This window comes from Podarcis erhardii (genome assembly GCF_964252035.2).
Source record: "Podarcis erhardii genome assembly, chromosome: 5".
Classification (NCBI taxonomy): domain Eukaryota; kingdom Metazoa; phylum Chordata; class Lepidosauria; order Squamata; family Lacertidae; genus Podarcis; species Podarcis erhardii.
In genome coordinates, this window is record NC_138509.1 from 29,039,232 (window position 1) to 29,053,897 (window position 14,666).

The 14,666-nt window shown below is 39.2% G+C and overlaps 1 protein-coding gene across 14 annotated transcripts in view; it reads right to left on the reverse strand.

Annotated features, from left to right (window-relative positions):
• The window catches only part of CTNNA3 (catenin alpha 3), a 566,694-nt gene that overhangs the window by 444,201 nt on the left and 107,827 nt on the right, over positions 1-14,666 (reverse strand). For all 14 annotated transcript variants that reach the window (XR_014156848.1, XR_014156849.1, XM_081862982.1 and 11 more), the window contains one exon: positions 8,511-8,714. Coding sequence is in view for 12 of the 14 variants with exons in the window: in XM_081862982.1 (XP_081719108.1) it covers positions 8,511-8,714 (204 nt within the window). In the remaining 2 variants the exon portion in view is untranslated. The remainder of the gene's footprint in view (positions 1-8,510; positions 8,715-14,666) is intronic.

A 14,666-nucleotide genomic window follows, 5' to 3' on the forward strand; every position in this document is an offset into this window, starting at 1 on the left:
TACCCTGCCCTACCATGCCCATAGCCACAGATACCTGCCCACCCTCAGAAGGCCCCCTGCATACATTTTTTTCTGCCAAAGTTGTGATAGTTAAGAGCCAAATCAAAACTGTATGTGTTTCCCTAACAAATACCTCAAGGAAGATAAAAAATATGACCATACCCAGCCAACATTGATGGAATAGAAAAACCCATTCCCATCTGTCAACAGGACATCCAGCTTAATGCCCAAAGTAAACCTGATGAACACAGTATTCTGTGCTGCTTTCTGTACCTGAATGAAGCAGGGAGCCTTATGTAGGTCATAAGGCCTATCAACCTGAAATTGCTACAGAACTGAGAAGTGCTCTGTCTCATGAATTTTTGCCCTCTCCTCACAAAGACAGGGAAATTCCAGTCACATTTCTTAGTCAGGCTGCAGTGCCTGGAAATCTGTTTCAAAAGCTGTCAGGCAGATCACAACATGCCGTTTAAAAATGTTGGACTTATTTTTTTAAAATGTTAAAATGAAATTAAATATATTTATGCAAATCTTAATAAAATTATGTAAATACTAAATGAATAAGAGTATAAAACAAATTTAAGATTCTGAATCTCGCTGGCAGGACACAGCATTCTCCCGTTACAAATTTTCTCATCTCATCAATTACTGCAGATAGAAAATGAATATACTTCACAGTTGTATCATTTCCACCCAATAGAGAAACCGCAGGCTTATAATCAAACCTCTCCACATCTGTCCACAAAATCTGTCCCAAATTGTTCAAGGCATCATACAAAGAACAATATACAATAATATATGTACAAGGATACTTTAGATGAGATTCCTGCATTGCCGGGGATTGGACTAGATGCCCCTTGGAGTCCCTTCCAACTCCACAATTCTGTGATTCTATGACTCCAACCTGGTACTCAAGTACCACAAGTACAGGTATATTCAGAATACAGCATATTGGTAAACCTTCCTTTTGGGACACTTGAGAGCATCACATTTAACTAGGCTTTAATAAACACCATCCCCTCATTGGGTTTCTTCAAATCCTTACAAGGTAGTACAATATGAATGTAAGCGAAATTATTAAATAATGGAACTTTTTAAGGCACCAGTTCAATTGTTCTGCCCATCTGAAGAGATACATCAGATCAGACAATTCCTGCTTCTAATGCTTTTTAGTGAGCTCCACCCCCAAACTCTGCATATAGTTCAAAAGAAGCCTAATTTCACCACTATGGAACAAACAAATGCATTCCAAGCGTGATTGTTCATGACAGATATTTTTCCTTAGCCAAATGTTTAGCAGCATCACATATCCCACTGTTTGAATTGTTGTTACAGCCAATGCATAAATCAGAAGGGACTGATAGGGCAGTAATAGCCACAATTATATAACTTTGTTTTTAACTATATCCAAGGGACTTCGTTTCTCTGCAGACCACACTTTGAGAAGCTAAGGAACGAGTTTCCTTTATATAGTTCTAATGCTGGTGCACCCTTAGCTCTAAGGTAAAATAAACTCTACATGTTGTGTACAGGTTTCTGTCTGAGAAAACACCACTCCCAAATATCAGAAAAAATATACTTCCTCAATTTTCACCCTGTCTAACCTCCAAAGAGGTGTCTATGGTCTCTTCTGAAAAATAACCCTTTTGTTCTTTTGATAGTTATTCTGCAAGCCTGCCCAAGCAGTGCATTTTCTCTGGGGCGACATATACCCCTAATCATTTTGTGAATCTTTGTACTTTTGTCCATTTACTGTATTTATTTTTTACCAATTTGAACTATAAAATGGTATTTTCTGGAGCCAAAATGAGAGTACCCCTAAACATTTTTTAGAAGAAAAAAAGCACTGTGCCCAAGCATCCATATTTTTCACTGAAGCCCTTCTCAGAATGTTCCTACCACCAGAGGTCAAGCAAGTGGCAACAAAGGAGAGGGCTTTCTCATCTTATCTGTGGTATCCCATCCAGAGGAAGCTTGCCTGGCACCCACTTTGTCACACTTATTTTCTCAGGCATTTTAATAGTTTTTTATTTCAAGTATTGAAAACATGGAAATGAAGCATTTACTCTGCTGTTTTAATGGAGATTTAATGTTGCATTTAATTGCATGTCTTGTTATTCTGTTTTAAACTGCCTTGAAATAAAAATAATGCAGGTTGGTATAAAAAACACTTTAAATGCTGTTGTATGTTTACATGCCTATAGAGACTGACTTAAAAAATGCTTCTAAAAATGTGCCTTAGGTAAAGGTAAAGGGTAAAGGGACCCCTGACCATTAGGTCCAGTCATGAACGACTATGGGGTTGCAGCACTCATCTCGCTCTATAGACCGAGTGAGCCGGTGTACAACAATTGTCCTGTTTCACAAGTCCACTAAGATAGGCTAGCGAAACTTGTATTGGCAAAGTTCAAAGCCAAGGGGCAGGATCTCATGATTAGATCCTATGTTATAGGCAGTGTTGATGTTATTACTAGTAGATATTTCTTTAGCAAGCAGCTATGTTCAAAATGCAGCAGCAGATATATTGAGTTCTTAAAGTTATGCTTAAAATTACTTTAAAATTACATATATAAGTAACTCAGCAATAAGCATTCCTATTTATTCTTCTGAACAGATCATCAAAATTGATTTATGAAATTACACTTATTAGAATACGATTTATACTTAAAGTGTGTTCCAAAAGGGAGCAAAGAACCAGTGACAAAGAAGTCAGGATTCTGCTAGTCAAATACTAGAGAAATATAATGCTCCACTGATTTGAGGCAGGAATATACAAAGTTTACTAAAGTACTTAAGAAGTTTCAGAAGCATTTGCAAAGGCAGACAAAAGCTGAACAACTTTTCTGTTGTTTTCTTAAAAATTCAAGACCTAATGACACTGATAATTTATGCTTTTTGAGAAAAATACATTTATTTTTAGTTGCTTTTGAGAAAATCTGTAAATATATTTGAAAAATGCATTATATTAACTCCTTTCTATCTCAAACAATAATGCTTGGAAGCAACAGCAGTTTCTTTAGAAAGGTCCTAAGTTAAACACCACGGGGAGGCAAACAGAACCCACAGTAAAGGTACAATCAAAGACTTAATACCTAGATTGTACTGTTACTAACTGTGACTGGTTCAACAGCTTTTGCCATTCCTGAACCAGGAAATCCTGGGCACAGTAGTGAATGCTTTGGTCAGGTCAAGACTGGATTACTGCAATACACTCTATGTGGGGCTCCCCTTGCACTTGATCTGGAAGCTACAGTTTGTGCAGAAGCTACAGATAAAAAAATCCCAGTTCCTCCTCTTTCCCATTCACCCTTAAAAATCCAGAAATGCTCTGGGGCAAATTCATGGCAGAACTAGCAATGAGATATGAAAATTAAATATAGTTTCTGCAACCATTAATTTGAACAATAGAATGACCTTTGCCATATTTTTAACGCATTTAAAAAAGCAAGCCATGTTAAATACATTAAATTCTTTTCTACTTGCAATGGACTTATTTACAGTAATTTTTTATTTACCTAAGGAAAATTCCTTCTCATGAATTAAAAAGCGTGGTAGCTGTTTAGTCAGTGAACACTTCCAATATTTATTTGCAGTGCTAGGTTATTACCATAATCAAGGATTTATTCTACCTTGGAGGGAGGGAAAATACCATTTTGTTGAAGGCTTCCTGGGAAAAAATGGTCTTCAGCAGACTAATATATTTTGGGTGCTGTCAAGTATACCAAATATGAATTACTGACTATTGTACTGAATCATCCTCTCAAGATCCATGAACTGTGCATCACTCTATATTTTTCTAGTGGATTCCTCAAATAACTATCCGATTAATGCTGAAATTGCTGGCTCAGAAACATTTAATGAAGAACAGGACTTAAGCAAGAAAAATCTTTAATCTTGTTTCTCCAGTTCTCCTGGCTAAAAAAAAATAGCAACTTAGGGATCTCCCACATTATTTACCAGAACAGAAACCTCTAGAAGAGAAAAGCAGGTTTAGGAAGCCTGGTTTTTGAATGTGTGTAAACATTTGTCATGGTGGCACCCCAGTTAGAATGCCTACCTCCAACAAGGTCAACCAGAACAAACAATACTGACATTTCAGCAACATGTTAAGACCTCTCAGTTTGCCTGGTCCTCTTCACAATGCTAGTATAGGTATGTTGCTGTAACAAGGAACTGTGTTTAGCTTCGTGTTATGTTTTGTACTTGATTCTATGGTTGTTTTATCTGTTGTTTACATTTTTATTTTTGTATTTTTTGTAAATTGATTTAGGTTTGCTTTTAACTTACACTAACCATATGATGAAGGGCAGGATAAAAATTTATAATAATAATAATACTGTTGTCATAGCCTCAGTTTTTGTATATAACCTCCACCACTTTGTTGGCATTGTCACACAGAGTTAATTTGTTTTCCGCCCATTTTCTGTAGAATATATCAACTTCCAAACTACACAACCACAATCTCAATCTTTGTTTGCAAACCCCCCTGTAATGAGAATGTCACAGCAGTGCAGAAATCTCCATCATCAAAGATTAAATAATTCAGGAAGAACTGGAAGTCATTCAAACATTTCTACTCTTCAATTGTACTTGAAAAGCTTGTCACAATGAATAACTATGATCCCCACAACGTTAAGCTCATTTGGAAGCTCTTGTTTCTCTAAATCAAAATATATTTTTGCTGGGATCATGCATTTTATAAGCAAATGGATCCTTCAAATTCTTCAAAGCAATAAGAATAAAATACAACAAATCTTTAATCATGATACCTAGAGTGGGTATCATCTTTTTAACTATAGGGTCATTGCCTTCTGCACCCAGGACATGCAGATGGAGAGAGAATTATAAAATAGCACAGCAAAAAATATCATAATCCACCTTAGACCCTATTCTTGATGTAATACAGGATAGTAGAGGACTTGCTCTGACTAGTAATTCCAGGCAGCTCACTACCCACCTCTCAATGTGAGGAAGGTGTTTGAGATCCCTGGCACACAGAGTATCATAGTTGACAGCTGTAATATTAAACTGAAACATGTAAAGCTCAGCATCCCAGTTTCAATAGCAGGATCCAGTCTGTTTGTTCACTTTGTGCATTTATCTTCAATATTACTGTATATATTTTCTGCTAGGAATCATGTTGTGTAATAAAACTGTACAGCCATGAGACAAGAGGAGATTAAATGAGCCCTAAGAGAACTGTTGGAAGGCAGCCTTGTATCCCTTAATCTGATGCTATTGTCTTTTCTTATTGTCAGCCCATGGTATGCATTTCTAATTTTGGATTCTCTCCACTATACATCTATGGATACAGCATGTCTCAATTTAGGCACTGTTTTAAAGCATTTTCATAGAGCTTTGTGTTCTTAGAGTGTATTTTGTTTTGCAGATTTTAGCATCTACTCTTAATACTTCAAGTCTAGACCATTAATTCTGACTTAGAAGAACATCCTAGGGCTAATGCAAATGAATCCTGGGTGCATGGCAGCTCCTGAAAATTTGATTGCTCAGTGGCTCCTGGCAATCAAATTTTAAGCAGCTACAATGCTCAGCAAGTCATTATAATGAAATGTAATGAAAAATTGCAGCACAAATGCAAAGTGTAGCTTCTTGTTTGATTCAGGCAGCCTTCTTCTGTGATAGGGATTCATATTTTTTATTTATTTCATATGTATTATGTTCTAAGCTTTTCATATACCAGCTACTTCAAAGACAAAGGAACTGACAGCAGAACTTCATTTATTCAAATAATACTCCAGGCATCATTCAAAATAGAAGTATGGGTAAATTACATTAAACTAGGTTACAGAAACATGGGAATATGAGAGACCTGAATTTTCTGATAACTGGGAATGAACAACAGTGAGGGGGTTTCTATACTTACATCACATACAATGAATCCACAGGGTCCCCTTAACCTTGCACAATTCATCTACTCTCTCTAAAAGGATGTGACTATGTTAAGAAATAAACGAAACTGCTTGCCTAGAAAAGGTGCATGAAATATTTGGAGTCTCCATTTCTCATATATATAGTTCTCACATCCTGAAAATGGATATTTTACACTGTTCTGCACATGTCCAATTATCCCCTGGATCAAGCACAGGTTAATAATTGGAACAGAGTATTGTTGCTAAAATTCCACATACTCATTGCAAACAAACAAAAATCTTCCAAACATGCTGCAGTCTACTGTCCAATCAAGAGCAGCTAGCCTTATTATGGAAGCATGCAACTTAGGAATCCATAGAAAGTTGCTTTTTTCTAGATACAGACAATCTGTTCATCCAGCCCAGGGATGGATAATCTTTTTCAGGGTAAGAGCTGCATGTCAGATGGATGTGGTAATTCTTCTTATTTTTTAAATACCTGGGCAGGTATCACAGGCTCCACAGAATCATAGCAGTGGACCTGTGGTAGTGGCCAGTGTAAATTATAGGGCTTCTCCATACAAATGTTCAAAAAAGGAATTGTATTGTTGCTATACGTATCCTAGCTGGAGAAGGCATGGAGCCTAGCTGTGAAGAGATAACCATGCTTCCATTTATTTTACAGCCTTTGCTTGTAAACAATACCGTACATCAAGATGCTGATGCAGCAGCAACAAAAGGTGGTATTTATATATATTTTACTTGGAGCTGATCTACTAAAAATAATTACTCTTAATAAAAAAATAGTCCAGTAGCACCTTATAGACCAACTAAGTTTTTCTGGTATAAGTTTTCAGATCTGAAGAAGTGTGCTTCCACATGAAAGCTTATACCAGAACAAACTTAGTTGGTCTATAAGGTGCTACTGAACAATTTTTTATTTTTTATTATTTTTATTTTGACTGTGTCAGACCAACACGGCTACCTTCCTGAATCTATAATTACTCTTACTTAGTCATTAATTTCAGTTGGTCTCCTCTGGGTAAAACTTGGCTGAATGTCACCTTGCAGCTCCTAAAATGGAAGTGTCAGATGGAACCTCCTGGGTATTGCCTTAATCTCTGGAAAATCTTTTAAAAAAACAAAAAAACAAAAAAACCAAGATGGGTTGAGAGTTCCCTATTCTGTGGTAATACTCCATAGGAGCACACAGGCATTTCATTCCTTTAAAAGACAGAATTAAAGTTGGGAATATACAAGTTCACACAATGGTGTCCACATCTGTGAATACAGTGGTACCTCTGGTTGCGAACGGGATCCGTTCCGGTGGCCCGTTCGCAACCTGAAAAGAATGCAACACGCATCTGCGCACGCACAGGTCGTGATTCGCCGCTTCTGTGCATGCGTGTGACGTCATTTTGCGCATCTGCGCATGTGCGAGTGATGAAACCCGGAAGTAACCCTTTCCGGTACTTCTGGGTCGCCGCGGAACGCAACCTGAAAATGCACAACCTGAAGCAAACGTAACATGAGGTATGACTGTAGTTGTATCTTTGCCATTACAGAAAATAATCAGTAAGTAACTATGGCATTCATTCAGCCACATTAACAATACATGTTCTATCTGGGTGAAGAATCCCATTTTCCCAATTTGAATATGACGAATATTCAATAGAGGAAGGATACCTGGATTCTGTGCAACAAATAACTGAAATAATTGTACTAGAAATAATCACACATTTTCTCTGTTTACCCATCTTCTTTTCCTGTTTTCCCTATTGTTTTCATCTTATTTAATTCATATATATTGTAGATATCTCTCTATAGCTATGATAAAATACTGAAAGCACTAAATGATCAATAAAGCTTGGGGGGGGGGGGACCTGAGAGAACACATAGCGTCAATAGTTTGTACACCTGAGAAGAAAGTAAAAGAATATCATGTCTCAACATGAATACCATTAGCTACTCAACAAAACTCATTCCCAAATTGTCTTCTGAATAAGAGTAAGATATCTATCTGTTCAACACAGAGGTTATGTTTCCAAATCAAACACTGGATGAAGTAGTTCTGTCTAGTAGCGTTGCTGGTATTTGTTTTATCTCTTTACTGCCAGTAACATTCACTATAGTAGTGGTTCAATCAAAAGTCCACCTCCAACATCTAAGCATTGTCTTTTCAGAATACATTATAAACATTTCAGATTTGTGAATCTAAGACTTTCCCCTACTGAACACTGGCCCCTTAAGATCACTCTTGACATACTATTTTTAAAAGTAACCACATGTACCAGGAAAATGTTTACAGAATAATAATCACAGATATCTTATTTCTAATGTTCTGAGAAAACAAGAAGGCTAAAAAAAATAAATTACTTACCATCTCCTTTTCTGTTGACTTTTGCAAAAATGGCACCATAGAGCACCATGGGTTAAGGTCAACTTTGTACATATACAACATATTAAGTATTATTCTGAGAATCAGCAGTATATAAATACCTTTCAGAAAACTTTGACTAAGCTTTATTTTCAAAGTACTACTCAGTAGACACCAATAACTATTGGACTACCTTCATATAAGCAGCAGTGCAGAAAACAGTGACAAACAGCAAGAGTGGGTGGAGTAAAACATTCACTTACATTATTCATGTACTCTGAAAGAAGATCTTGGAGGGCTTGGCGAATAGCATTGCACTCCGTGATAATGCGCTCACGGTGAATATCACGTGTGCAAGAAGAATCTGCTAACAAAGCAGCACCACTGATAATTCCTTCTAAACGCTTTTCTAGCGATGGCCTTATTTTGTCTTCCTTCACAGTAAGAGGATCCAAGACAACCAGATTCTATAGGGAAAGATAAAAAGGGAGCAATAAGAAGAGTACTCATGCTCACACTGGTCTTCTTGAACACATAGCTGGAATGCATATATCATATCCCCAGTGTACCCATCCTACTGTTTGAATCTTGAGAATCTTCATCTCTGAAGGACAGCAAGAAATTCAAAGCAAAGTTGTACATTTATATGGTTCTCAAGCAAGGATCTTGTCCATTGGGTACATTACAATACATGCAATAGATGGCTGCAAAATGCCCATTGGCAGACAACCAGGGCAGACCAATTATATTATCTGTTTATGCGCTGGCCAGGGCCAGCCCACAGCAAGGTGAGGTGACTGCCTCAGGTGGCAGGATCCGCTGGGGCAGCAGATCCTGATGTCAATTTTTCTTCCTCCCCTGTTCCTGATGTAGCTCTTCCCTAACCCTTTCTTCTCTAGCAGGGAGGGGAGGTGCCATTTTGTTGTCCACCTCAGATGCCAGAATGTCTTGAGTGCTAGTTACCTTAGAAAACCTGGAGTGTCAGTGCATATAATATGCATATAATATGTGAGATTTGCTCAGATTTTTAGCAGAATGGGGTGGGGTGTGGGGTGGGGGTGTAATAATCCACTTCTCATCAATAGCAAGATAGGAATTAGCTCAACACTGAGGTTTATTTATTTTTTAAGCCCATCCCTACTCACAGCCTGTCTCTTCTCTCCCTTGAATGACCCTGTGTCATTCAAACCCCATGGCCCACAGAGCAGTTATTGCTGAATGAAGTATAATAAATGTGGCAGAAAGCACAATCTGGTTTCTCCTGCATATGAAGAATTAGATTACTATAGGCAGAGGTTTTCGACTTTTTTGAGCTCCCTTGACCAACTACATTCTTTCAGCAGCATCCCTGTGGGGCTCAGGAGCCCAGTTATGTCACCTCTCACCTGCAGAGCTGGCAGCCTCTCACCTTTTGAACAGCCTCCCTTGTGGAGTGTTCCCTCAGCCTCCTCTCCTCCCTTTCCTTGCGAGTCCTCCAGGCAGCCACTGCTGCCACCCTGGTCTCCGGGCTGCTCCCCCTGCCCCAAAGAGAGGTGCCTCCTCACACTGCCCCACAGGGACCTGGGAAGCAGCTTGAGGAGCTTGCAGCCAGGGCTGCTACAGCAAATGGCTGTGCAAGCCTTTGGGAGGCAGAGATGCAAGAGGGCATGGCTCACTGGTTGAAACCCCCTGCCCTGTGTTAATTTTATGTTTGAAAACTGCCCTGAGAACTTATAGTTGATGGTGCACTAAATATATTCCTAAAATAAAGTAAAATAAATTGGCCTCAAAGATGATGATGGATTCCTAGCCCAGTTCCTTTTATCAAATGACAAACTCTGATGTGAAATTCCTCTTCATAGTTTGATCATGGGGCAGATAAAGGAACTGGCCTCAGAAATACTTTTCCATGGATGCTAACTTGCAGAAGTAGTTTTATAAATTAGTATAATTATCTATTTTTAATATATTTTTATACTGCTTACCATTACAAGTAAATCTCAAAGTAGTATGTAAAGACAGAATTAAAATACATTAAAACAATTTCAATAAAAACGTTACAGATATCATCAATAATAAAAAGCAGTAGTAGCAACAATAAATATCATTTCAGCTTCTGCATGCATCTGACCCCTCCATTTTCTTCCAATAAATGTTGCTCTTGCTGCAAGTGGGGCATCTTTAAACGGGAAATTCAGGAGTTCTCCTGCCACTATTCCATGCATTTAAGTGATCCTGAGTCCTCTCAATAAGGCAAGACATATGCAAATAAATGCTGGTGATCTACTGCTTGGGATTTGAGGGTTAAGTGTTTGGAGAAAAAAATTAATGAAATGGATTGCGCATTCTGTAAAGTGAGGTTTGTTTAACTAGAAAATTTTGAATGAATACATCAAGATTCTCTCTGTGTGTATGAAATTCCTTTATCTGAAAATGGAATAATGTTGCTTTGTTTATCCAAAAGCATTATCAATTTCATAATATCTAATTTAAGCAAATCACTTTCCTAACTCACGATAATGGCAACAGACATTAGAAATTCATCAAACTATTACATTTCTTTCTTTTTCTTTTTGCAGCACCCTCTTCTCACAGCAGGGTGAGTCTGCCTGATTGCAAAGGGAAATCACACATGAGAGAGAACTCTTCTGGGAGTTTTTTTCTAACTACAATACGAATTCATGAAAATTAGCAGTATTTAATTAAGCAAGAAATATCTTTTTCTGTGACTTCTTTCAGAGAGGAAAATTAAGGAACTGCGGCAACGAAAGCTTAATTTGGGGTTGTGTGGGGTATTTTGAGGAACTATGTACTATAATGAAAACAAACACATTTGTAGAAATGTCTGAATGAACAAACTAAATTTCAAAATGCTGGGCCAGCCCCTGCACCTGGTTGGCCTTGTGAGTGAGGCCCACCCCACCTGGAATGTCCAGTGTGGCCAGAGGTGGGTGGTACCAGCTGCCCATCCACTCCCCTGTCCACACAAGAAGATGACGGCCTCCCAGGACCCACTGTAACTTTATGGAGACAGAGAAAGCTATATTTAAACTCTGACTTTTTTTCATATAATCTAACTTTCCATTTTGATGTGATCAAATGGGTCACCTTCCACATAGTTGTTCCTTAGTGGATTCTGACCAAACATCAGCATCAATGAAGCCAAATCTATGAGAAGAGATGGCTGTCAGTGGGTTGAGAGGCAAAAGAATTAGAGTAACTTTAGAAGGTTTCGGCATTTCAAAAGTTTGAGAAACATCAGCATGGATCAAATCTTTTTCTTAAAAAAAACTAGACTTAAGAAACTGCTCTCAGCAAATACCGTATTTTTTGCACCATAACACTCACTTTTTCCCTCCTAGAAAGTAAGGGGAAATGTCTGTGCGTGTTATGGAGGGTATGCCTACGGGTGGCATGCCTACGGATTTTCCTCCTCTAAAAACTACGTGTGTGTTATGGTCAGGTGCGTGTTATAGAGCGAAAAATACCGAGAGGCTTGTGTTAAAGTTTCCTTCAAAATGACTGTCATCTGAAACAACCAGCAGCTAAAATGGTGTATGAAGATAAAACTAAAAAGCTGAAATGAGCAGGCCCTTCCTGTGCCCTCTTATTTCCATCAAATATCTTAAGCTAGCAAAATCTCAAGAATATTATAACCAAGACACCGCTACAAGGTACATCAAATCATTAAGCTCTGTTAACAAATTATTCAATAATTACACTTGCCCACTCTAATGTACAGAGTTTGTGGATGAGATTTTGCAGGCTGTCCCAACTTTAGATTTCAGTATATATGTTGCTATTATTTTTCAAGGAATTGGTCTACATCATATGCTTATGCCCTGCTTCCTTACTCTGGATTGTGAATGCAGATTGACATTCCAAAGAGAAAGCATTCCTATTAGAGGTACTGCCAAGGCACGTCCTTCAACCATAATTGTTGATCTGTGATTTGCAGTCTGAGTCCCTTCACTTGCAATTCTAATGTTCCAATCGGAGGGATTGATAATTTTGGTAGAGCTAGGCAATCCATTAAAAACCATACTGACAAAGTGAAGGAGAACAGAGAAAATGGGTGGTATCCAACTTTTTTAAAAAAAACAACTAGGCCCACTGAAATTAATAATCATGACTAAGTTAGGTCAATTAATTTCTGTGGGTCTACTGTGAGTAAAAGTAGACCACCCAATGTTTTTTTAAAAATATATTCAAAATTCTCAACTTACTTAAAAATAATAATAATTATATGTAGTATGGCCAAATGCTGCAGTGGTGATCATAAATTCATTTTATATTAGTTCACCTGGGCATCCATAATTTCAACACAAGAAAGTGATGTTTGATTCATGATGTGGTGTTTTAATTCTTACTACTACTTCTATCAAATCTCTATGTTTCCTTCATTAAAAAAAAAGAACTGAGGGTAGAGGAAGACTGAAGATAAAGAGCCATCTTATTATCCAATTGAGCTTACCAACAGAAATCTGATATGTGCTGGGCAACTTGCATTGATGAGTTTAAAAGAAGCAGTAACGAAATCAATACAAATGAGTGAGCATTTGCAGTAGACAGATCTGATCAAACAGATTTTTTAATCTGTCCTGCCTGAGTGCTTCATGCGTTTTGCTCCTGTAGAATTAATGGTGTGGTAAGAAGATATTAGATTTAAATGGAATGCTTAGCTACAGACTTTTCCACCAAGTTTCCAGTTTTATACATCATCTGAAATATTCATAACAGCGCCACTCTAACTTGGTTTCACTTCAGATTAGAGACACTGACAAAACTCTCTCTCAGAAAAGAAATTGGAGGGGGCCTCCTTAACATCCTCCTCAAAGATAAGATTAGCTTTTTTAAGCCCCTGAATTCTTCGCCACTTTTGACTGAAGTATAAGCTGGAGAAGGATTGCCATCTTGGACCCCAGCAAGGTTTTTCTCCCTGTCCTATAGAAGCTAAAGGAGTGGCTCAACTCCATTAGCTTGCAAGGAATGAAGACTCTAAAGAGCCCATCTTAAGGGTCACTCCTGCACCCACAAATCCCCCCCCCCAAAAAAACCCCAATGCAATTTAATGAACTGTCTTAACTCCATTAGCTTGCTTTGGGGGTGGAAAAACCCTTGCAGGGAACATTAAAGGTAATAATAATAATAATAATAATAAATTTTATTTATATCCCGCCCTCCCCAGCCAAAGCCGGGCTCAGGGCGGCTAACAACAATAAAACAGTACAAAAGTACAGCACAAACAACACTTTAAAATCATTCATTATAAAATTAATTAAATTCAAGCCACTGGCCACCATTGGGCCAGAGCTCCGTGAAGATTGCCAAGGGAGGGAGTCAGGCTGTGCCCTGGCCAAAGGCCTGGCGGAACAGCTCTGTCTTGCAGGCCCTGCGGAAAGATGTCAAGTCCCGCAGGGCCCTAGTCTCTTGTGACAGAGTGTTCCACCAGGTCGGAGCCACAGCCAAAAAAGCCCTGGCTCTAGTTGAGGCCAGCCTAACTTCTCTGTGGCCTGGGACCTTCAAGATGTTTTTATTTGAAGACCGTAAGTTTCTCTGTGGGGCATACCAAGAGAGGCTGTCCCATAGGTACGAGGGTCCTAGGCTGTATAGGGCTTTAAAGGTTAAAACCAGCACCTTAAACCTGATCCTGTACTCCACCGGGAGCCAGTGCAGCTGGTATAGCACCGGGTGAATGTGATCTCGCAGCGAAGACCCTGTAAGGAGTCTCGCTGCAGCATTCTGCACCCGCTGGAGTTTCTGGGTCAGTCTCAAGGGCAGCCCCACGTAGAGCGAGTTACAATAATCCAGTCTGGAGGTGACCGTCGCGTGGATCACAGTGGCTAGGTCAGGGTGAGAGAGGTAAGGAGCCAACTGCTTAGCTTGGCGGAGATGGAAAAATGCCGCCTTTGTTATAGCTGCAATCTGCGCCTCCATGGAAAGGGAGGTGTCGAAGATTACACCCAAACTCTTAACGGACGGTGCTGGCACTAATTGCGCCCCCGCAAGAGATGGGAGTTGCCCCCCCAATCCCATATCGTCCCGTCCCAGCCACAGGACCTCTGTCTTCGAAGGATTTAGCTTCAACCGGCTCCCACATAACCATCCAGCCACAGCTTCCAAACATCTGGTCAGTGTGTCTGGGGCCAAGTCAGGATGGCCATCCATCAACAGATAGAGTTGGGTGTCATCGGCATACTGATGGCAACCCAGCCCAAAACTCCGGACAAGCTGGGCGAGGGGGCGCATAAAGATGTTGAAAAGCATCAGGGAGAGTATCGCACCCTGAGGTACTCCACACACCAAGGAGTGGCGCAATGACAATTCCCCCACAAGCGCCACCCTCTGTCCCCGACCAGAGAGAAATGAGCGCAGCCATTGAAGGACTATGCCCTGGATCCCCACGTCAGCAAGGCGGTAGTCCAGAAGTTCGTGATTGA